The sequence below is a fragment of the Balaenoptera acutorostrata genome, chromosome 17 (assembly GCF_949987535.1).
Source record: "Balaenoptera acutorostrata chromosome 17, mBalAcu1.1, whole genome shotgun sequence".
Classification (NCBI taxonomy): domain Eukaryota; kingdom Metazoa; phylum Chordata; class Mammalia; order Artiodactyla; family Balaenopteridae; genus Balaenoptera; species Balaenoptera acutorostrata.
The window spans coordinates 41781961-41807736 of NC_080080.1; the positions used below are offsets into that span (position 1 = coordinate 41781961).

Sequence of the window (25776 nt, forward strand, 5' to 3'; positions counted from 1 at the left end):
ACATGCCACAACTAGAGAGAAGCCTACGGGCTGCAACTAAGACCCGACGCAGCCAAAAATAAATAAATAAATGAGCAGAGAAGAACCACACAAACAAAACAAATATATAATGGCATGGTATAAACTTCTAGCTATTTAGAGCACAGAAATAGGTAAACCACGTTTAAAGCTGTAATAAATCCATGTTAATATGTTTTTCATTTTTTAATAATTTTTCCTGATTAAAACACGATAAATATTCATAAGAGACCAATCATTCACTCATTCAAAAAATACTTACTATACCTGTAACAATTTTAAATAAAAAGATATGGGGGAAAAAAATCACTCAGAATTGTTTGACCATTATTTCCTTTGAAATAAATAATTATTAAATATACCTTAATATTAAATACATTGTGAATTTTTGTAGCTCAAAGTATATAATACTCAGGTTTTAATGTATTTCAAGAAAGAGGAAAAGAAACCCAATGAATACTAAATAACAATGTTAAAACTTAAAATGGGGAGAGCTATTAAACTTCTTGAGTACCTATATTTTTCAGTCTTTCTAAAAAGTCTTTGCCTGTGGCTATTTGTTTATATCTCACTTCATCCCAAAAAGCAACAGGAGATGACAAAAAAGAGGCACAGGAACACACCAAAATTAAGTAAAAATACATTATTTGCATCATCTTCTTAAAGAAGGAGTGAAGATAGAAGTAAATTTAATATCCCAGTGTACAACATGTCACTGTGCATTGTGCACCATACACTTTGCCAAAGGAAGGCCAGACAGCATTTGGCTCCAAGGCATCCTTTATTCACTGGGCATCTCTCATTAGTGATTCCACAATGGTTCTTAAAGAAGAATCAGCATCTAGAGAGTGGGGTTCAAACGTTTTCTTGTTCTTCCTAACAGTACATCCTTTCCTTCTCATTTCAAACACTGCTTATAACACAAACTACAGGACAAATAGATGAACATTCAGTAAGTTAGGGGAGAGAAGGAAGAATGGAGGGAGGGAGGGAGGGAGGAAAAGTGAAGTGAACTCCAAACTACTCAAATGCCAAAAAGGTAGTACAAAGAGACTATAATTATTTGAAGGCATTTCCAACCATTTCAAAGAGTAAAAGCACAGGCTTAAGTTGGCCTGATGAGTTCAAAACACAGTTCCGTCTCTTACTTCATGACTTTGGCCAAATTCTTCAACCTTAGTTTCTTGATTTACAAAACGGGGATAATTAAATAAGAAGCTACTTCACGAAGCTGCTGCGAGGACTAAATCAGTTATGCACCTAAGCTCTCAGAAGAGCGTCTGACATGTAGTTAGCACTCAATAAATGTTAGGGTTTTTAAAATTCTTTTTGCTTTTCATTTTAGAGAACCAATCTTCAACCTTCAAAAAGAAAACACTCTGGGGAATTCCCTGGCAGTCCAATGGTTAGGACTCTGTGCTTTTACTGCCGAGGGCCCAGGTTCAATCCCTGGTAGGGGAACAAAGATCCCACAAGCCGCGCAGCACAGCCCGAAAAGAAAAAGGAAAGAAAAGAGTTTTAGAAAACACTCTGTTGACAGTTCGTATATATTAATTAGATCAATTTTTATTGTGATACTGAAGGGCACTGATGCATTAAAACTCAAAGGTATTCTATCTACAGAGTACTAAAAAGTTGTAATTTCTTCAAGAAATCACAATGTTATAACAAATTAATTCAAAAGACCCCAGAGGGCCAGCAGCCATTTGTTTGGGCACATTATTAGGACCTTGCTTTACACTTCAATTTTACTATTTACAGTATTAAATGTGTACAGTATGATTGAAATGCTCTAAATATTATTAAAACATGTAAAAGAAACTGCTTTAACTAAGCAAGATTATATGTAACAGATGATTAATTCTTATGATAAAAAAAAACTCTTACGATAAGCTCCTTTTCATAATAAGATCTTTACATTTAGAACTGGACAGTCAAAATCTGTTCCTAAAGTGACCACAAGTGACTTCCTGACCCACAGACAATCATGCTGAGGGCTGTCTATGGCAGCTATGAGGAAATAAACCTTCAACATGCAGCTTCAAGGACATTTTGAATCTTTTAACAGAATATCTTAAAATTGCAATATAGTTTTTGTAGTGTGTTGAATGCTGTCCCCTCAAAATTCATGTACACCCGAAACCTCAGAAGGTGATCTTACTTGGAAACAGGGTTTTTGCAGATGTGGTTAGTTAAAATGAGGTCATACTGAATTAGGGTAGACCCTAAATCCAATGACTGCTGCCCTTACAAGAGGAGAGGACATGGACACACACACACACACACAGGAGAAGGCCACGTGAAACAGGGAAAGACTGGAGTGATGCAGCTACAAGCCCAGGAACACCAAAGGCTGCTGGGAGCCACCAGAGGCTAGGGAGAAGCAAGGAAGGATCCTTCTCTAGAGCCTTTAAAGGGAGTGTAGCCCTGCAGACCCCTTGATTTCAGAAATCTCACTTCCAAAATCATGGAAAAATTCATTTCTGCAGCAATAAAGACCCAAAGCAGCCAAAAATAAATAAATAAATTTTAAATTAATTAATTAATTAATTAATTTCTGGTACTTATTTATGGCAATCCTAGGAAATTAATAATTTCCTACATTTTCCCCAATGTTTTCAAGTGAACTCCACATCTGAATTCTGTTTTAAAAGACAAATAATTTTTTCATAGATGGTAAAAAGTCCAGTAAATATTCTTTTAGAATATTCCCCACAGTTACTTGAGTACTAAATTTCTGAAATTTGGCTTTGTGAAAAGTCTTACCAGGAAGCCTCATTTCCAGATATCCTCGCACCCTACTAATAAGATCAGAAGGCGGTCTCTCTCCAGATTGCCCTGTTCCAGCTTCATGTGTATGAATATCCAAAAGCAGCATCTCATTCAGCATGACCTGACGAAGTTTTGGTGAGAATTCTGTCACCAACTCCAAACAAGCAGCAAATAGCTGTTTAGCATGGGAGAAGTCCTATAAAAAGAAACAGAATAGCCTGGATCACCTTTCCTCTGGAGTCAAAAAATACGTCTTTATAAGTACAGAACAAAGAGGAGAAGAATTAATTTAAATGGTTAACACTGGTTATCTTGGGAGATGAGGCTAGACTATCATCTTTTTATCATCTCTGCATTGTTGATTTATTCCAATAAATACTTAATTCTTTTGTAAATTTTTTTTTTTTTTTTTTGGCTGCACCACACGGCATGCAGGATCTTAGTTCCTCGACCAGCGATTGAACCCGTGCCCCCCACAGTGGAAGCATAGAGTCCTGACCACTGAACCGCCAGGGAATTACCTGTAATTTTTAAAAAACATCCAATAAACAATCAATATAATATACATGCTATATTACTAAACAAGTTTTACATAAATTATAAAATAACAAAACTAGGGGACTTCCTTGGCAGTCCAGGGGTTAAGACCCCACGCTTCCACTGCAGGGGGCACAGGTTCGATCCCTGGTCTGAGAACTAAGATCCCCCATGCCACGCAGCATGGCCAAAAAAAATTTTTTAAATAACAAAACTAAAAGTTTTATATAAATATTATATACATATATCATACAGCTATAAAATTCAATGATTAAACACCCTTCTCCACCTAAGATAGTCAGAATTAGACCTTACCCCCTTCAACAAGGTTCCACATTCTAAAATTTTGCACACAACCCTATTAGCCTATATAATTGACTAATAAATAAATCAAATCAGCTATGATCCAAGCCCTTTCCTACACATCTCTTTCTAATTTTTCCAAAGAGTAGCCTTCGCTTACTCTCTCCACATGATTCCTACACATCTCTTTCTAATTTTTCCAAAGAGTAGCCTTCGCTTACTCTCTCCACATGATTCCTTCACTCGTACAATATGGCTTCTATCCCCCACATCGTGAAGAAGAAATAGCTCTTACTAAACAAAGATCTTCTAATGGCACAATCTACTCAATACCTTTCAGTTACCTTACTGGACTTAGGGGCTGCAACCCAGTACTGTCCATTCCCTTTTCTCGACATCCTCTATCCCCTTAGCTACTATGACCCCACAAGTCTGGTCTTCATACCAGACTCTTTCTCACGCCACTCTTTTTGGACCCTGTGCTGGATCCCCTAGGTTCTGAATATTCTCCCAGGGTGATCTTTGATGATTTCCAAATCTGTATTTCCATCCCAGACTACTTCGCAAATAGATCCTTATGTAAAATCTACAAAAGTAATTTTAATGATTTTTGTTTTTTTCTTTAGCTTGGAATACAATCTTTACTAACTGAACCCTAAATACAAATAAGAACTATTCAAGTTCTCTAATTTTTTAAAAGAAATAGAGTAGTAGCCATATGTCCAAGACCATTTTCGTATAGTTATGAGGGTAAAAGGAAAAAGAATAAACCAAAACGCCTTTTCAAATATCCTCCTAGGCCTACAACTATGATTTTAAGATCAGGAAAACATAACTGATTCTGATTCCTGGCTTCATGCTAAATTTACAAAGCATATTCTTAACCAGACGTCAATGTATGCTTTTACTCACCTTAACAGTACTGCAGTGTAAACCTTTGGCCATTAGAATGTAAACCAAATCTCTTGTTAAATTGTCTTTGATTCCCAGGATAACACCACTATAGACAGAAGGTATTTCCCACTAGAAGAAATAAAAATCCACAAATAACACACACATAAAGCCAAATCTAGATAAGAATCTTTCAGTAATAGTCAACCCCATTTAAAAAATCATTCAAAAGTCATTTTTGAAAGAGAAAGGAAAATGACAGCTGTATTGAAATGCTAATCAAAATGAACATAATCACTATAATAAGCTAGTAATAAATAATTAAATGGATTGGAACTTTCTGAAGGATAGCCTATAGAAATAAAGAAGGAAAAAAAAATTCTAGGAGTTTAATACGTATTAACTCATATGATCCTCACGACAGTATTAAGTAGGTACTATTATCTCCATTTCACAGATGAGAAAATGGAGACACACAGAAGTCAAATAACTTGCCAAAGACAATACAGCTAGTTAAGTAGAGAGCTGGCATTCAAACTCAGGCAGTTAGTACCAGAACTCCCGCTCTTAACTATTATGCTATATACTTGCTCTCTATATAAATGAACACAAATAACAATGTCAATGCTAAGAAGCCCAACTAAGGTTCAGACCAATTTTTCATTTCACTGCACTTTTACGTTCAAACCTCACAAAACATACAGCAATTTCTTGCTGCTTTTTATTACATATTCAGCAGAGGAGGAGTATGCAGTTAAATTAGAAGCTCTACCATAGTACTTTAATTTCACCTGTATCTGTGGACTGTTTCCCTTGTATCTCAAGCTACATTCCACTGAAATGTTTAAAAAGCTATTTTCATTTGCACTTTCCACACAGGAAAACTTAAATAGACAACTTCAGAAACATTAGCTTGGCATTTTTAAAAAGAATATCTAAAGCCAAAAATGTTCTAAAAAGAAGTTTTAATGAAGTGGTTCTAAACTGTAGGCTTTAGACTTAAAGAAGATATGAAAAAACTAAACCAAAAATACTCTGTAAGCACACAGCAAGTATTAGCTCCAGACTGCATAAATATTATACCTTACACACATATTAACAGCTATACTGAAAATGCATGTAGGTGTTAGACAACAAATGAAATATAAACTCATTTTTTGTTGTTACTGATTTAATAGTATCTTTTTTGGATATTTCATATTTTCTCTGTCAATGGATGTTCAAAGTGCAATTACTCTCATGTGCAGGTCCTTCACATTGTTGATGAATTGCTGACAAATAAAAGGGGTTCTTATTCCCAAAAAGGTCAGGGAACAGCTCTTCTATGAAATTACATCAGAAAACAAGGATAATTTTCTTATCCGTTCTTTTTTTTTTTTCCTGGCTGCGTTGGGTCTTCTTGCTGCACGCGCACTTTCTCTAGTTGTGGTGAGCGGGGGCTACTCTTTGTTGCGGTGCGTGGGCTTCTCATTGCGGTGGCTTCTCTTGTTGCGGAGCACGGCACGGCACGGCTCTAGGCACGCAGGCTTCAGTAGTTTTGGCACGCAGGCTCAGTAGTTGTGGCTCGCGGGCTCTAGAGCACAGCCTCAGTAGTTGTGGTGCACAGGCTTAGTTGCTCTGCGGCATGTGGGATCTTCCCGGACCAGGGATCAAACCCATGTCCCCTGAATTGGCGGGCGGATTCTTAACTACTGCACCACCAGGGAAGTCCCTTCTTATCTGTGCTTAAGAGAGGGTTTTCTTACCTTATTAGACACTGTCCAGAATTGGCGCTCTGAAGTCATACCATGTAATTCAATTAAAATCTGTCGAATCCTCCAGGGATCTACTGACAATATCAGCTGATGCTCCAACTGGCCAATGTTGACACTTGCTGAGGCTAAGAAAGGAAGGAGAGGTTTCCATTTAAATAATGATTTGATTCAAAGGTATACATAATCCTATAAATATGAGAATGGTAATTTACTGAGAGAAATTGTGCATGTTTATAAGTATTATAAGTTAAAAGCATCTCTCATCTTGAAAACTGATTTATTCAACTTAATGCAAATTATTTTAACTTCACTCTCATATAGAAAGCCTAACACAATTTTTATTATGTCTTCATTTAATAAATGAATGCATTTAATAAAGATAATGAAAATAAAAACATAAAAATCAGTAACTGGTACATGGAAAGAATTATGTGGGATATATGGAAAAATTTAACTTATATAGACAGTCTCCTACTTTGGAACATACTGTGTTAAAAGCATGTTAAAATGTTTTGAGCAATAAACATTAAGAATGTGTTTTCTGAAGGGGAGAATGAGGAGGTGGAGGCACTGCATTCCCCAGAAAATGAAGAATTGATCATTAAAATCCCTCACTACAACTCGGCTTTCAGATATAGTCTTCAATAATGCATTTCCAGCATTTTATCTGTGTTAATATTATTCTTTCCCTTTACACCTGGACTGTCAAAGCAGTTTAAATCTAATGAGGGTCAAAGCAGCTAAAAGTTCGTTCAGCCAACTGAATTCTCTGTCTCCCCCATATTAAGTGTTGAAGCTTGTATTCCTTATTAATGAGCAGCACTATATTTTCTACTTATATTTATAAAATAAGAGAAAAAAATGCAAGAAAATCATCAAATAAATAAGGCAAAAATGGCAATGTTACCAAAGCTGAATGTTTAGCCAGAAGACAGGATCACGGTGATATATAGGCTGAAATGCATGCAAGCCTGTACCTTTTATTGTTCTCAACCACTCTCCTCCCATCCTCTTTTACCTTCAAGAACACAGCAGCAGAGTTACGTGGGTCTACTTCCCCAGCTAAAATCTTTTATGTATCTAGGCCTATATCTCCATGAACCAGAGACTCAGCAGAGTCCCAAGACTTAACTGCTTAGACAGAAATATGACTACAAAAGACAGGTAAATGTCTATTAATTACCAGCATTCGTGTAATCTGAAACAAATTAAGAGGATATCCTCAAATACACTGAGGGGCAGAATGTGCCAACATTTTAGCTAGCAGAGCTAACCTGGGATATCATAAAATGAAGTTACTGGTTTAATGCACAGATTTACTCTAGGGGATCTCTTCCTCATCTGATCAACAAGTAGCTTTCGTTCTTCATCTTTCAACAATGTAATGAAAAGCTCATGTGAAGAAATCATGAAAACATACTGCAGGTCTTCCAACCCCAGACACACATTCCTAGATCAGTAAGAAATATTATAAAACAAAAAAGTGTATAATTTTAGTTTGGGGAAAACAATCATATTAACCAATTTTTATTAATAAACTGTTTAAAAAGCCACCATTCAATAACTGCACAACAATAATTTGAAACAGCTTTTAAAATTTCTTTTTGGTCCTTATTTAAAATTTGTGATTTCAATGCTACAATATACAAAAGGAGTAACTGACAGAATCCTAAGTTTTATGCGACTACATGAATCTAAACCATAACTGTTCTTAAATACCAATTATTGCCTGGTTATAAGATAGGCAGGGCAAATCCAAAACAATAAGGAATAAAATATATTTTTCTCACAGGACTAAGTTCAAAATTAAGAAAAAGAAAAGAAAGGCACTTACTTTAGAAAAGCTGCCATGTTTCCTTTCAAAGAATCTGAAGCTTTTTCTAAATTTATTGATCTTGAACATACCTAGGAATTTGAGTAATTTTTATTTGAATATGGGTACTTTAAAATAATTATACTACAGTCTGAAAAGTTTAGATTTAAAAACAACTGAATTTTCCTTTCAAACATTATCAGTCACAGATTTGGTTAAGAAATTTAAGAGATGAGACCAAAGAATATGCAGTAAAGAATAATCTATTTAGCATACGAACAAGTTCTGCCAAAATTTACAAAGTACGTTGCCAAATTAAATGGAGTGATAAATTTAAGAATCAGAAGTTCCTGTCAGAAAAGTGAGAAAAGGGTCATCTTAGATAGTTGAAAAGAATGATCGATAATAGTTAAAGTATATAGAACCAATGGTTAAGAAGATAACCAAGGTTTAAAAACTAAACAATGAAAATAAAGAGTAACAGAAACCAGCTATAAAAATATTAGTTATCTAAAAATAATATCTTTATAATATTATTGAGTTTATTAGATTAGGCTTCCTTCCCACATATTATTTACAAGAAGTCAAAAAATATATATTATTAGTGTAAAAGCTCCCTAACCTTAAGAAATTGTCAAATATTCTCTAATATGTTGACACAAAAATTAAATTATATAATGTTTATAGCAGCATTATTCGTAAGAGCTAAAAAGTGGAAACAACCCTAAAGCCCATCAACTGATGAATGAACACTCAAAATAGACACTGAAGAGCATATCCAGTCAATGGGATACTATTCAGCTATAAAAAAGAATGAAGTACTGATACCCACTCCAACATGGATCAAATTTTTCAAGTTTTCAACATTAAATGAAAGAAGTTATTTATATGACATGTCCAGAACAGGCAAATCTACAGCGACAAAAAGATTAATAGTTGCCTAGGGTTGAAGGGATTGAGGGAAAATGGGAAATGACTGCTAATGGATAAGGAGTTTTGTTGCAGATGGGCAGAGAGGAATGAAATGTTGTCAAACTGGCTGAGGTGATGGCTGCACAACTCTATGAACATACTAAAAATCACTGAACTGCACATTTTAAATGGGTGAATTGTATGGTATGCGAATTACATCCCAATGAAGCTATTAAAAGAAAAAAAGGAATAATAGTATTTTTAATTACCATGCTCAGAAACAGTATCTTAAAAGTACTTTGCTCAGATGAATAGGTCATGCTATCAGTATATAACACATCTGAGCATCTTGGAGTATGTACAATATATTTACATTCTAATAATTTTGCCCCACTGTATACATAATTAAGTTTGCTACCATATGTAAGATCTTATGATAAATAATACTTTAGTGTCCTTTCATGAGATTGTTTATTCAAATATAGAGATGCATTGTACATGTGTCGTCATGTGTTCAGGAATATGTGGTAACTCCTGATAAGCAACATAACAGAGATGTTATGTGAATTCACCTCAACTTTTTAAAAATGAAAAATATGAAATAGGTGACATCTCTACAGATGCTATAAACACTGAAAAGATAACTAAAAACATTAATATTAATCAACTTAAAAATTTAGATAAAGTGGACAAATTCTTAGAAAAGAACTTCTCAAAACTAATCAAGAAAAAAGAACAGCAGATGAAATCACTGAAATTGAATCAATGCCAAAGATCTTCCCACAAAAAAAATCTCCAGGCCCAACTACATCATTGGTAAATTTTACCAAACACTGAAAAAAGCAATGAATCCATTTTCTTTTCCAGGCAAAAAGAAATGATCCATACCTCAATTTATTTATGAGGCACACATGACCTTAGTAACAAAATCAAAGACAGGACAAGAAGGAAAAAAAACAGATGCATCAATCTCACACACGAATGTAAAAAAATCTTAAAGTATTAGCAAGCCAAATCCAGCAATATATATTAAAAACAATCATAACATGACCTAAAACTAATACAATGTTACATGTCAATTATATCTCAGTTTAAAAAAAAGATCACAACCTAGTTGGGTTTATCCAGACAAGGTACTTCAACACTTAAAAACTAATATACTTCACTACATTAACCAATTAGAAGAGAAAAATTACGTGCTTATCATAATAGACATAGAAAAAGCATTTAATAAAATCTAAAAATAATTCATGATTTTTTTTAAAAAAAGAGCCTTCAGTGAATTAAGGATAAACAGAAACTTCCTTAATCAGATAAGGAGTAACTGTAAGAAAAACCTATGATAAACATCATTCTAAACAGTGAAAGAGTGCAAGCTTTTGAGACTAAGAATGAAACCAGGAAGCCCATCAGAGCCCTTTCTACCAAACATTGTTCTGGAGATCATTGTCAGCACAGTAAGAACAAGCACATAGAAATAAAAATGAAAAGGCTAGAAAATGAAAAAACCAAAATGCATTATTTACAGATAAAGACTATTTAGAAAAACAAATGAACCTACAGATAAACAGAATTTTTAAGAGTTTAGCAAAGTAGCTGGAAACAAAATCATTATACAGAGTTCAACTATACCTCTATACCAATGCATAAACTATTTTCAAGTTCATAAAAAAAATAAAAAGACTTCTATGGAAAAATTATAAAGCTTTAAAGGGCATTAAAGAATGCCTAAATAAATCAAAACCTACACCAGTTCACAGATTAGAATACTCAATATTGTAAAGACACTAACTTTTCACAAATCGGCTTTTAAAGGTAATGTAGTTCCAAACAAAAATCCAACTGGCTTATGTGCGGAACTTGACAATCTGAGTCTACTGTCGACAAGAAAACGCAAAAAGACGAGCATAACCAATACAACTTTGAAAACCAAGGTTTGTACTTCAGATGATATCAAGACAGGGATACTGATGTATGGGTAAACAAACAGAAAAGTGGTACAGAACACAGCCCAGAGACAGGCCCACACACGTATGGATACTTGGCATTCAAGAGAGGTAGTACTGGAGATTGGTAGAAAAAAGATGGAACTTTCAATAAATGGTATTGGAACAAGTGAGGAAAAAAATGACATCAGACCCCATACTTCATGTTAATACACAAAAGTCAATCATAGGTGGATTAAAGACCTAAATGTGAAAAGAAGGCTAAGCTCTAGAGCTTTTAGAAGGTAAGATATACGACAATTTTCACGACTACAGGATATGAAAAGCTTTCTTGAACAAGACACAGAAATCCACTAATCTTTTCCTTTATGGAAAAGATTGATAAATTTTATTATATTAAAATTAAGAACTTTTAAAATAATAAAAAGTTAGAAGTGAAACGCAGAAAAGATACCTGCGATATTTAAAACTAGTAAAGGACAGAATATATAAAAAACTCCTGCAAAAAAAAAAAAAAAGACAATTCAACAGAAAAATGAGGCATACCACTTGGCATGGGTACCTCAAAAGACAAAATCCGTATGTGCAAAAAATGAAAAGCTGCTAAATTCCTCAGTAATAAAGGAAATGGACATTAAAACCTCAATAAGATACCATTATACCATGACCCTGACAGGAAATCTGACAATACCAAGTGCTGACAAAGATCCTGACCAACGAGAACTCTCATGCATGCTAGTGGCAAAAACATTTGGAAATTATATAGTAATATTGCAGATAAACCTTCTCCAGGAATGTAACAGACAAATTGTATGTGGGTGCACCAGGATTTATGTACAGTATGTTCCAAGAAGCACAATAGGCACAAATTGTAAATAACACAAATGTCCATCATCTTAAGAATAAATAAATAAATTGTGACATGGTCATATAATGTTGTAACACCTTACAGCAATGGAAAAAAAAAAACTGTATCTGCATACAACTTGAAAAAACATCTCAAGTATGTTCACTGAGAGGCAAAGAATTTATTTTGTATGATTTCATTTATGGAAAGTTCGAAACAGGCAAATTAAAGAATATTCTTTAAGGGTACATACAAAGGTGATACAACTGTAATGAAAAGCAAGGAAATGATTATCACAAAACGCAGGACAGTGGTTTCCTCAAGGAGAGGCAGAGAGGGTTTGGTAAGGAGCATAAGAAGGACTTCTAGAGCATTGGCAGTGTTGTATGTTTAGAACTAAATGGTATTAATTGTACTCTATGTACTCCTCTCAAGGTCTATTACATTAAGACTATTAAAGAAAGAGAAAGATCCAGTAGAAACACAGATTCTGGAGCTCACATGAGAGGCAAGAAGTATGATCCAAGGGTTTTTAGTGAGCAGGTGATTGAAGTTTTGGATGAGAATAAAAAGTGATATGAGAAGTTAAGTGAGCCAAGGACAAAACTTTTGTAAATAAAAACATTAAAGGGAGAGCAAAAGAGAAGTCAGTGGAGGACTAAGGAAAATCCAGTGATGGAGGAGAACCAGAAAAGAGCTCCAGCAGAAGACAGGGTTGGAGATCATGGTCTATCAGTAGTAACATCTATCAGCCAGAGAGGCAAGTCAGATGAAGACAGAAAAGAGGGCACTGGATTTGGTAGCTAAGAGATCACTGGTAAACTTAAAGCAAAATTATAAATCAAAAGGGGAAAACACGTCTTACCTCAAGAAGAAAGTCTATTTTCTCTTTATTAGGTCTAAGAAATAGCTGGTTAAATTGAACACCAATCGCTCTACCTTCCAATATATCACGGACTGTGTTACAGGCACAGACTTTAAAACAGATTTCATCTAGAGCTTCATTTCTGTAGAATACAAAAGCAGATACACTAATTTTTTTTAATAAAAAGGAATATATTGCAAAACTAAAATCACAAGAATGAGCCATTTATTCTTGAGAGGTAAGATCTTACGATATTCAGGCACGTTAGTAAATACCTAAGTCATGGGAAGTTCTTGAATTTATCAAGGGACAATTTAGCTATACAGATTAGGTAACAGAATCAAATTCTGCTATGTAAATTTTTTTTCCCCAAGCATTTTTAAAATGGATTAGATGAACATTAAAGTGGCTCCTCTGGCCACGTTAACTTCCCATATACTAAAAAAAAGTGAAAGTATTGTGTCAGACATACAGGTAGTTTGGAGGGATGTTTTTGATAAATCTGAAATGCACACTTACCCTTTTATTCAAAAATCAAAAAGTAATTCACTTCCTTACCCCTGTTGAGCTTTCTGAAAGAGCTCTCTTAGGACTGACTGCCGGAACTGCACAGGTAAACTGAAGGTTAAATTGTCTTCAGCGAAAATCTTTGTTACCTCCTAGAACACAGACACAAAATTGCATCCATTTCAAAGATCATGAAAGAATCTTTCCAAAAAAAAATTTTTTTAATAAAATTTAAAAAGTCTTTCTATAATAGAAATTACACAGTGAAGAAAATCATTACAACATCTTGCTAGGAAAAAAAAAAAATCTTGCTAGGAAAATCTTCTCTTTCTAAAATTTTAAAATTACGTTACAGATACAAACAGCACCCCCTCACCCTTTTTGAAAATTGAAGATCAAAAGGGAGAGGTGAGAGAAGAATCAATGAATAAGAAGTAATTCAGCTATGTTATTAGAGAGAAAGTTTTTAAATTCTTCTCATCCACTTTAAATATGGGTTCAGGGACTTCCCTGGCGGTCCAGCGGTTAAGATTCTGCACTTCCACTGCAGGGAGACTAAAATCCCACAGGCCGCGCAGTGCAGCCAAAAAAAAAGGGGGGGAGGGGTTCATACAACAAACTTTTTAAAACACTAATTAATTAAAAATAATTCATCTAAATATAACATGTTAAGAAACTATTCTAATCAATTTAAATGGTTTAAAATATATTATTTAGTGAATTACAGAAACACCCACATTATTAGAGTCTTTTTCTGTTCTTTATCAACTCTTTATCTCTTTATCAATGGAAGAGAGAAAGAAGGGGTGATAGTGTGGGGATTTCTGGAAACAGCTAAAGCTAATCAGCTCTACCACAAAAGCACTGACAAAAATGGTTTCAAACCTATAAAGCAACCACTGTTTCACCTCCATAGCAAAACATAAGCTACACAGGGGCAAGTAAGCCACTTCCTAAATGGGAGAAGACATATTTGTTACAACTGTTCAATAACTACTTCATCAGCACAACACAAAAATATACAGTTAATACAAACAGAATCTTATTACCAAAAAACAAAAAAACAAAAAAAAGGTAAACATGATTTCTAAGATACTCCTGCATACATAACTGAAGTGATAAATTTCAGAGTTGCAACAAAATTGCTCTTTCCCCCTTCCTAGCTACCCATTACACTACTTTCTGAGTGACACATTTTGGCACTTTATTGTATTCACAGTAATATGTGCCTATGTATGACTAATATTTCCAAGGTCTTGTTTGCACAGGTCTTACCATTCCAGGGACCTTCTTAAAGATTCTATATCTTATCATAATTGATCCCCACCCTCCATAAGCCTGTACTAGGAATACGTAACTGAAAGATCTCTAGGGTTTAATAACTTCATCTGTATCTGAAATCTATCTTCAAGAAAGTTTAATTTTCTTCCCTAGGGCAAAGCAGAATTTGCAAAAAAGAGGCCAGAGGGAGGGAGAGGAAGTACTTATCCCCTATCTTCTATTTTCTCTGAAAAAAAATAAACTCTAGTTGAGAAGACTGAACTAAAAACCTAGGCTAAAAGTCCGTTTGGAGACACAAAACTAAAGGTATATGCTATACCTTTGTCATTTCATAATTTCTGTTTTGAATTAAATAACATGAAGGCACTGTTCACTTCCTAGAATGAAGGCTTTCCAAAAAAGGTTTTAAAAGTACAAATTCTAATTCCCAGTGATTTTCATTACAAAACTAAAGATATATACACAGAGGGTGCAATAAAAATCTCAACAGACTAATTTAAGCCCTTTTCATGATTAAAACTGAGATGATGACCAGACTCCCTGGCAAAATGGGCTTATGCAATAGACTATCCAAACCTACCAAAACCGCTCTGCTCACGCTCTCCTTCAGTCTTAATGTTCGCAGTGGCTAATAAGGCAGGGTTACGAGGTCATACTTTCAGATCAGACACAAGACTTTAGGCTCCATAAAACTAAAAGTTCTCTACCTGTAATTTTAAAACTTAAAAGTTCTGCCTACAGAGTTTCTTATAGAATGTACTTAAAATGGGCAAATGCTGGGCTTCCCTGGTGGCGCAGTGGTTGAGAATCCGCCTGCCAATGCAGGGGACACGGGTTCGAGCCCTGGTCTGGGAAGATCCCACATGCCGCAGAGCAACTGGGCCTGTGAGCCACAACTACTGAGCCTGCGCGTCTGGAGCCTGTGCTCCGCAACAAGAGAGGCCGTGATAGTGAGAGGCCCGCGCATCGCGATGAAGAGTGGCCCCCGCTCGCCGCAACGAGAGAAAGCCCTCACACAGAAACAAAGACCCAACACAGCCATAAATAAATGAATGAATAAATAAATAAATTAATTAATTAATTAATTAAAAAAAAAGCATTGGGGCTTCCCTGGTGGCGCAGTGGTTGAGAATCCGCCTGCCAATGCAGGGGACACGGGTTCGAGCCCTGGTCTGGGAAGATCCCACATGCCGCAGAGCAACTGGGCCTGTGAGCCACAACTACTGAGCCTGCGCGTCTGGAGTCTGTGCTCCGCAACAAGAGAGGCCGCGATAGTGAGAGGCCCGCGCATCGCGATGAAGAGTGGCCCCCGCTCGCCGCAACGAGAGAAAGCCCTCACACAGAAACAAAGACCCAACACAGCCATAAATAAATGAATGAATAAATTAATTAATTAATTAATTAATTAATTTAAAAAAAAGCATTGGGGCTTCCCTGGTGGCGCAGTGGTTGAGAATCCGCCTGCCAATGCAGGGGACACGGGTTCGAGCCCTGGTCTGGGAAGATCCCACATGCCGCAGAGCAACTGGGCCCGTGAGCCACAACTACTGAGCCTGCGCGTCTGGAGCCTGTGCTCCGCAACAAGAGAGGCCGCGATAGTGAGAGGCCCGCGCATCGCGATGAAGAGTGGCCCCCGCTCGCCGCAACAAGAGAAAGCCCTCACACAGAAACAAAGACCCAACACAGCCATAAATAAATGAATGAATAAATAAATTAATTAATTAATTAATTAATTAAAAAAAAAGCATTGGGGCTTCCCTGGTGGCGCAGTGGTTGAGAATCCGCCTGCCAATGCAGGGGACACGGGTTCGAGCCGTGGTCTGGGAAGATCCCACATGCCGCAGAGCAACTGGGCCTGTGAGCCACAACTACTGAGCCTGCGCGTCTGGAGCCTGTGCTCCGCAACAAGAGAGGCCGCGATAGTGAGAGGCCCGCGCATCGCGATGAAGAGTGGCCCCCGCTCGCCGCAACGAGAGAAAGCCCTCGCACAGAAACGAAGACCCAACACAGCCAAAAATAAATATATAAATTTATTTAAAAAAAAAAAAAAAAAAAAAGGGCAAATGCTATACCTTCAAGAAAGGATAATATCAATAATGAGTCAACATCTGTCCAGTGCTTTGCCTTAGAGTTTATAAACTATAACTTCTCATTTGATTCTCATAAGAAGCTTAATTATTAGAACTATTTTGCAGGCCAATCTGACAGTCCGGCTTGCCCTAAATGGCACAACTGTAAATGGTGGTGTCAGGATCTGAACTCAGCTGTCTGGCTTCCAGTGCTTTACCGTTACACTATTGTATCCCCATCACACATCTTACCTGATAGTTGCCAGATCTCAAACAAATATGGACTTGACTATATGGAGTCAATTGTTGAGATGTACTATCAGAAGAAGGTACAAGAACATCACACGCTTGACAATAGCCAGCTAACCGCTTCTCATCTATGGTACAATGAAGAGATAATGAACCTATCTGTAAAGTAAGAGGTATATATCATTATCCATCAATGTAATAGAAACAATAGTCTAGCACCCATTCAGTGCATTTTAACAGTACAAGAAAATGCTAATGGAAAATTCAGGGCTGGAGGAACCATAAAAAGTTAAAAGGTTTAGAGCAGGGGTCAGCAAAATATTGCTCACAGGCCAAATCCAGCCCGTGGCTTGTTTTTATAGATTTCTTGACCTAAGAACAATTCTTAGGGTTGTAAAGGGGGGGAAAAAACCGTAACAACAAATTAGACTATACCACAGAAACTGTATATGGCCCACAAAGCCTAAAATATCTATTATTTAGCCCTTTACAAAAAAGTTTGCTGACTCCTGGTTTAGAGTTTTCAGGCCAACATAAAGGTAGACATTATTATTACTCTATGTAGGTATGAAAATTAAGACACTAACAAAGAGTGAACACTGTTAAAAACAAGCTTAAAATATTTTAAAATACATATACTTGCAGAGATTTAAAGGGGGACAGCAAGGAAAACTCAATCTTCACTCAACTGGAATAAACAGAAGTGCTTCCACCAAAACAGAAAAAAATTTTTAAAAGACACACTTTTTTAAAAAATTAAAGTTTTAAACTACTATACCTGAAATGCCATAAAATTAGAAATCTGATGAGTGCCCCAGGCAAAGTAAAATGGGGATTCCCAATAAAGTAAATCTCTAGTACATTTAATCAATGTCTCTGGTGAAGAAAGGAAAGATTGAAGTGGGAATTTTTCTGGGCACCAGGCATACAAAAACCTAGTTATATACTTTAAAATTCAGTTTTCTGAATCACAAAAAGAAAAATGCAAACAACAAACACATGAAAATGTTTACCCTACTAGGAACCAAGGAAATGCAAATTTTTAAAAGATATTCTAGATCACACATCAAATTAGCAATTAAAAAAAAATTCACTGCTGATTGGAGTGCCTTCGGAGAAATGTACCTAACAAGCAATTTGGCTTTACATATTATTACATCCTTTAAAAAATTAATGACCATTGACATGGTGATTCTACTTGCAGGAATTTAACCTGAAAGTATCTAAAGTCCAAACAAAAATTTATGCTTGGAGATAGAAATTTTGCAACTTTATAGTAAATAAAAAAAATAAACAATCTAAATGCCCAAACATTAGGAAAATAAAGTCACAGCACAACTATATAACAGAATAGAATACATTTAAAATATCTATTCAAATATTTAAGCAAGATACAAAATAGCATATTACAGCATGAGCTTAACTGTATAAAAACATAAAGAATAAAAACTGGAAAAAAAATAAGCTAAAACTACGAAAGGGGTATTACAGATTTTTTTTGATGTTTTCACTACTTTTTTGAACTACCAAATTTACAACAATGAACATTTACTGGGTTTTTTTTATCATCAGAAAAATTAAAGCCAAAAAACATAGATGTTTTCAAGGACTGAAAATCATATGCCTGTTATGATTGTATTTACCTCTGCAATTAGTTCTTTGGTTCTAAAGAATTTTTCTCTGGCATTTTCATAGGCAGCTGGATTTGTAGAGCCTTGCTGGAAGTATGCTGCACCCAAATCATAGCACACCTAAAATGGTAATGAATACCAGTTTGCTCAGTAATTTTTCATGAACTTAAGAGCTGACAAAACTCAAAGGCGTCTTCATCTCAGCAAAACACAGGAACATATACAGCAAAAAAGAAAAAATCATTTCAATGAGCAGTGTAACAATCCATGTTCTTAGTCACGAGCAACAGGAGTCAACTCTGACTGACTTAAGCAGAAAAGAGGTTTACCCTCAGGGTGTCAGGTGGCCTACAGAGTTATAGGGAAAGCCAAAGAATCAGGCTTGGAAAACAAACAGGAGAAGGGAAGCAAGCAGCCAGGACAAGAGCCGAAACTGATGCAGTGCAACGCCACTGCAGCCATCTCAACACCAGACTCCACAGATCATGTCACCTGCAGCCACCAGCACCAGACACTGAAAGCAGCAGCTCCACTTCTGCCAGGGCTGCCCCTGGAAACTAGAGTTTACTGTCACTGTTGCTGTTGGCTCACCATCACAAAAAGACAACTGGATTATCTACCCTCCCCACTTCACTGACTTACTAGCTAGCTCCTAATTCAGTCTAAACTAAATGTATCTGTGTGTCACACCTATGTGACATACTTGCCCTGGAACAGGATAAGGGGTAGAGAACGCTAGTGTCTGGAGTTTTCAGTTTTATTATACGAAACAGGCTCTGCTTCCCATCAAGTCTCAGAAGGTAGGGGGTTCTTCTAACATAGAATAGGGGGACAGCCACTGGGGTGTCTCTCCAAAAGGGATAGAAGGGGCAAATGTCTACTATCACAGAACTGGCCAGAATAAAATATTGAGAAATTTGAATTAATGACTATAAAATGATAATGCATTTCCCGTTGTCTTTTTCTAATAGAACCTGTATATTTTTCCAAGAACATTCATAAATTGATAGCTAAATTTAATGAATGCAGAACTCAAAGACTGAGCTCAACTTGGCCATTTTATGAACAAGAACACTAAGGCCCAGAAAGTGACATCTCTGCTTAAAAGCATATAACCAAATACTGGCAGAGCCCAGACTTGAAGCCAGATCTCTAGGTTCCTAATACTCCATCTCAAATTTACTCTACGCAAGGCTGACTGATCTGTCTTCTCAATATGACTTTCTTAAAAAGCCTTCAAATTATTCCCCCAGGTAAGAGAAAGTTCAAACCCCAAGGCCTGATCTTCAAGGATCTCAGAATCTGGACTAATTTCTCTCTCCGAACCTCTCTATTCTCCTCTATTTCAATCACACCAGTTTTCTCAATTCCCCATTCACATCAGATCTACAAATGAACTTCATTCCACACCCCGTATTTCCATTTACACCAAACCAACCTTAGCCAACAGATACTCACTCCCCCTCTGAACTCCTAAGCTGTAATAGTCTTTGGTACTCATGACTGAACTACTCTTGACTGATATGCATTACAGATACTGTTCTGCCCTGTTCAACAAATCAAGATTAATTCTTCTCAGCCTCCAGAATACTGCTTTGCACTATTTAATACACATTTAATGTTGGGCTGATTTTCATTCTAGAGCGCTTCCTTCCATCTAGGGTAAAAGAGTGTTAAAGCAATTTTTGAAAATAGTATGTGTGTGTATACATAATAGAGAAAGATTTAAACACACATAAACACACATACATATGCATACATATTACAGTTACATATAATTCCCCTTTCCAGGCAGAGTACAAGATACCAAAAAGATACTTTCAAGTATAATTATACAGACTAGCCATTAAAACGAGTTTAAATTCTATAGTTAAGAGGTGGTCAATAGGTTAAAACAAACAAAAAAACAAATCTGATAATGAAGCTGCCCTGAAGGACAGTAATACTTTTGGTTTAACTAAGGAAAAATTTAAGATTTTTCTTTTGAGTCAGGTAAATTTTAGTAACATAAAGACTGCAAATGCACTTTAAACATTAACATGTCAGGAAATGAGTATTAGTACTAATTTGCTATTCAAAAAACAGAAATTATGGCTCAGCTATGTAATTAAAAGAATATTTGATAGGGTTTACCTTGCACATTTATGTAAGAGTTCTGTTTTTTCAGGTCATATCATGCACTACATTGTGAAAATCAGACATGTTACCAAGACTTTAAACAGACTCAGTGAGTGTAAGATATGACAGTACCAGAAACCTCCTACATGGAAGTTTCATTGACCATTTAAAGTGGTTACCAACTGTCACTGCCTCTTGACTCCTACTCCTACTGTACAAGACTCCATCTTAACAAGTCTTGAAAAGGGATTATTTTCAACTCCAGAACCAGCTAATCTGAAAAGGTACCTCCAAACCCTTTAAAGTCAGAGCTACTTCTGCCCTTTCAAGATTGGGAAATAGTGATTAAAGAAGTCATGCCAACTCACACAATGAACATAGAATGTAAAAAGAACACAGAAAGTAAAAGGCTAGTGGCCCTCTCTAGGCAATCATCAAATATTTTAAAATTTTTATTATATTCAAGACTCTGTGCTAGAAAGTGAGAAAGAGGCAAATATATTTAAAAAAGAGACCTCAAAGAGTTTACAATCCAGCAGGGAAAAAGAAGACATCAATACAAAAAATATCTAACAACAAACAACAGCTGAAAGCAACAAAGGAACTACAGCACAGAGTTACAGAAAGCAGGCAACCTTAAGATCTTGGAAAAACTAGGTGTTTCTCTAGTACCCCACATTTTTCAAAGTTTAGCACAATATTAGTTTTGTTTTTTTGGTATGATTAGATTTCTAATAATATTGAATGAACTGTAAATTAGTTACATACTCACTGCATTGTCAGTCTCCTAAATACAACTGGGAAACCAGTTCAGAGACAAAAGATCAAATGAAATTTTCGTTCCATTTCTTTTAGAAAAATTTCAAGTGAGGTCTTATAAAATTCACAAATTAAATACAATGCAAAGTCTTAATAGCATCTGAAGTCAAAATCAAAGGGACAAGGGCAGAAATAAATTCTAATTAAAAATAAGATTTTCCAAAAATTTGCCATGCATTGATTAAATACTGAAATAAATACCTGGCACTGCATCTCCTCGGTTTTGATTTTCAGTCCAACAGTGGAACTCTCAGTCTCTCCATTTACCACGCCTGGCTCCATGGCCAATAAATCTAGAGTTCTCATCGTGTGGACATAAAGATCCTTGTTTAACTTAAGGGCTGCCTCTAGTACCAAGATAGAATCAGAAGCTTGCTCTTTTAGCTACAAAAGATCAATAAACAAATTATTAAAATACAAAAATGGCAGCACTGGACTATATTAACCAAAAAATATTTACAGGATACTTAGTAGCTTAGTGTATTAATCTATTTTTAAAATGTTTCTAACATAGCAGGAGTGCAATTATATTTGTTAAAATTATCTTAAAAAAAAAAAAGAGGGACTTCCCTGGTGGTCCAGTGGCTAAGACTCCATGCTCCCAATGCAGGGGGCCCGGGTTCGATCCCTGGTCAGGGAACTATAGCCCATGTGCCGCAACTAAGAGTTCGCATGCTGCAACTAAAGATCCTGCATGCCACAACTAAAAGATCCTGCACACGGGGGGCTTCCCTGGTGGCGCAGTGGTTAAGAATCCGCCTGCCAATGCAGGGCACATGGGTTTAAGCCCTGGTCCAGGAAGATCCCACATGCCGCGGAGCAACTAAGCCCGTGTGTCACAACTACTGAGCCTGCGCTCTGGAGCCTGCGAGCCACAACTACTGAGCCCACGTGCCACAACTACTGAAGCCCGCAGGCCTAGAGCCCGTGCTCTGCCACAATAGAAGCCACCGCAACGAGAAGCCCGCGCACCACAACGAAGAGCAGCCCCCGCTCGCCGCAACTAGAGGAAGCCCGCGCGCAGCAACAAAGACCCAATGCAGCCAAAATTAAATAAATAAATAAATAAATAAAAACTTTTTAAAAAAGATCCTGCACATGGCAACGAAGATCCCAAGTGCCACAACTAAGACCCAGTGCAGCCAAATAAATAAATAAAAATTTTGTTTTTAAATGAAACAGGTTCCTATTGTGAAATTAGAAAACACACATTGGAAAAGATTGATGTCTTTCTTCTACAAAACAGTTAATAATGAAAAATGTTTTAAAGATTTGCACAGTTCCACTGATTTATTCAAGAAATGTTTTGTATGCTTCAATGTGCCAGCCATTTTTAGTAGGCATTAGACAATAATAATAAACTGATGCAGGTTTTTTGCTTCTACATTAAAAATAGATTATCTGTTGTATATAGATACAGACTGTCTCTTATCTTCCTTCTCCTCTCCCAGCCCCTGCACTTTAGTTGTTATCTCTGGCACACTGTAGGTGTTAAATAAAGAATTACAGAGATCATTTTTAAATTACGGGAACTACTGTGTTTCTACTTTTATACTGACTAGAGCAATTAAAAAATAACTGTATTTTTCTGACTACATAAGTAGTTTTAGGGAATTCCTTGGCAGTCCAGTGGTTAGGACTCGGCACTTTCACTCTCAGGACCCGGGTTCAATCCCTGGTTGGGGAACTAAGATGCCGAGAGCTGTGCGGCGCAGCCAATAAAAATAAAAATAAATTAAAAAAATTTTTTTTTAATTTAAAAAATTAAATTTTAAAATATAATGCATGTTTATTGTAGAATTTGGAAAGAACATAAAAGAATATAAACATATCACCTATAAGAGTGATTTCTCACATCTGCTAAAGTACTGTGAAATATTTGACAACAGAATTGGTGGTAAAGCACTCTCATTAACATTAAAAACAGGTACAGGGACTTCCCTGGTGGCGCAGTGGTTGAGAATCTGCCTGCCAATGCAGGGGACACGGGTTCGAGCCCTGGCCCAGGAAGATCCCACGTGCCACAAAGCAACTAAGCCCGTGCGCCACAACTACTGAGCCTGCGCCCTAGAGCCCGCAAGCCACCACTACTGAAGCCCGTGCGCCTAGACCCCGTGCTCTGCAACAAAGTGAAGCCACCACAGTAAGAAGCCCGCGCACCGCGATGAAGAGAAGCCCCTGCTCACCGCAACTAGAGAAAGCCCGGGCACAGCAACAAAGACCCAGCGCAGCCAAAATTAATTAATTAATTTTTTTTTTTAAATGTACTATTTAGAATATTACCAAACTATGTTCTAACAAGTAAAAATCTAAATGCCATTGCATCTAGACCTTGCCAACTCTTATATACCTAAGATTAGAAGAAGCACCTACACATGCTCTAAATACGTCCCAGAAAGGTTAGAGTGTAACTGATGCCAATACTCACCACTTTCAAAATATTTTCTGTTAGCTCTTTCTCCTGTTGCATCTGATTCATACTAGAAGAGAAACGATTGAAGAGTATCGAACATTACTTGCAAGACTGAAAATTCAAAGCTTAAAGATCATTCTTGGGCTTCCCTGGTGGCGCAGTGGTTGAGAATCTGCCTGCCAATGCAGGGGACACGGGTTCAAGCCCTGGTCTAGGAAGATCCCACATGCCGCGGAGCAGCTGGGCCCGTGAGCCACAACTACTGAGCCTGCGCGTCTGGAGCCTGTGCTCCGCAACAAGAGAGGCCGCGATAGTGAGAGGCCCGCGCACCCCCGCTTGCCACAACTAGAGAAAGCCCTCACACAGAAACAAAGACACAACACAGCCATAAATAAATAAAATAACTAAAAAAATTTAAAAAAAAAAAAAAAAAAAAAAAAGATCATTCTTGAAAGTGAGGCTGAATTTATATAAAAACGTTTTTAATGCTATTTCTTTTCATGCTTAAAAAACAAACAAAAACTCAATGCTGATGCTCCTTTACCATTATTTTCTCATCTGCTTTGTATTACAAAAAAACTCTCAATTTTTTTTACTTCTTCATTTATTCATTTCCTCAAACAGTTTTTTGGTGTTTAAAAAGTAACAAAAGATAAGCATCTGCATGGTGATATAGACATGCAAACAAACAAAAATATAACACAGATGCTAAGCATCAAAACATTACCCAGAAAATGATTTTCTAATAATGATATATATATTTTTTAATTTATTTTTATTTTTGGCTGCACTGGGTCTTCATTGCTGCGCGTGGGCTTTTCATTGAGGTGGCTTCTCTTGTTGCGGAGCACAGGATTCTAGGCCCACGGGCTTCAGTAGTTGTGGCTCGCAGGCTCTAGAGCGCAGCCTCAGTAGTTGCTCAGGCTCAGTAGTGGTGCACGGGTTTAGTTGCTCCACGACATGTGGGATCTTCCTGGACCAGAGCTCAAACCCGTGTCCCCAGCATTGGCAGGCGGATTCTTAACCACTGCGCCACCAGGGTCCCTCTACTAATGATATTTTTAGGTGATATTTGTAGGTAGCATTAGAAAATAATGTTGCCTAGAAATAATGATTTCTTCCATTTATTCATTTACTTATCAGGTATTTCTTAGGCATTTAAAATGTGCTAGGAATGCTGCTAAACTCTTCAGATGAACTAATGATTAAGACATTAAGGATAAACAAACTCTCAGTTTAAGAATAAAACTTACTGATAGCAAAAGCTCATTTGTATCAAGTTAGAAACTATACTCTCTTCCTCCAATTTGGGTAAGTTGCTATCTGGAATTTAAGAACTAGGTTTAAAACTCTGGATATGATCAAACTATGGTAATTAACTTTTGCACTCTAAATTAAAATAATTTCCAGCATACAAAACAAATATATCTCCTTCAAGTAAATTTAATTAAATGAAAACAATCTTAATACTTGGAAGCAGGTCAGCTAATGTTAAGATGAAAGGCACAATTTACAAAGTGCTCCCCTTCTTTTTCAGAGCTCTCTACTCTAGATATCCAAAGCACTATCTGAATCTCTCACCCTTCTAACTCCTCCAAACCCACCTTTATGCAGGCCTTCTGCCCTCCAATTTCTGCTCTATTCCTTCTGTACCAGGAGTTATTAAAAATTTACAAAATTAAAAAAAAATTCTGACGAAAAAAGTGCCAAGTAAGGGTCTTATTGGCCAACTTACACACTTAACTGAGGAGGTCCAGGTTTTGCTTGTTTGACAGGAAAACTACTTTGAACAATTGTCCTAATTGCCCTGTAAAAAAGACCAAAAAACCAAAATTTAACACACTATAAATATAACACTTCAAGTATTTTTTCAAGTACTCCTTAGAAGACTTAAAAACTATCTGAAATTCTAATTGATATATAGTAAAAACTTTGTAAGTCATCCACATCTTTATCAGAATTCTTTTCATCTATGCAGTCATAAATTTTCTCCACCAACAGATTCACTGTTCCCAAGATCCTCTGAGAGAT

General features: G+C 36.4%; 1 protein-coding gene across 2 annotated transcripts in view; it reads right to left on the reverse strand.

Annotated features, from left to right (window-relative positions):
- The window catches only part of INTS8 (integrator complex subunit 8), a 48294-nt gene that overhangs the window by 17362 nt on the left and 5156 nt on the right, over positions 1-25776 (reverse strand). For both annotated transcript variants that reach the window (XM_007164935.2, XM_007164936.2), the window contains exons 4-15: positions 25481-25552; positions 23761-23812; positions 21534-21716; positions 18408-18515; positions 16768-16923; positions 13217-13317; positions 12659-12800; positions 8110-8180; positions 7550-7725; positions 6267-6400; positions 4543-4653; positions 2785-2986 (exon numbers count right to left, since the gene is read on the reverse strand). In XM_007164935.2, coding sequence (XP_007164997.1) covers positions 2785-2986; positions 4543-4653; positions 6267-6400; positions 7550-7725; positions 8110-8180; positions 12659-12800; positions 13217-13317; positions 16768-16923; positions 18408-18515; positions 21534-21716; positions 23761-23812; positions 25481-25552 — 1508 coding nt within the window. The remainder of the gene's footprint in view (positions 1-2784; positions 2987-4542; positions 4654-6266; positions 6401-7549; positions 7726-8109; positions 8181-12658; positions 12801-13216; positions 13318-16767; positions 16924-18407; positions 18516-21533; positions 21717-23760; positions 23813-25480; positions 25553-25776) is intronic.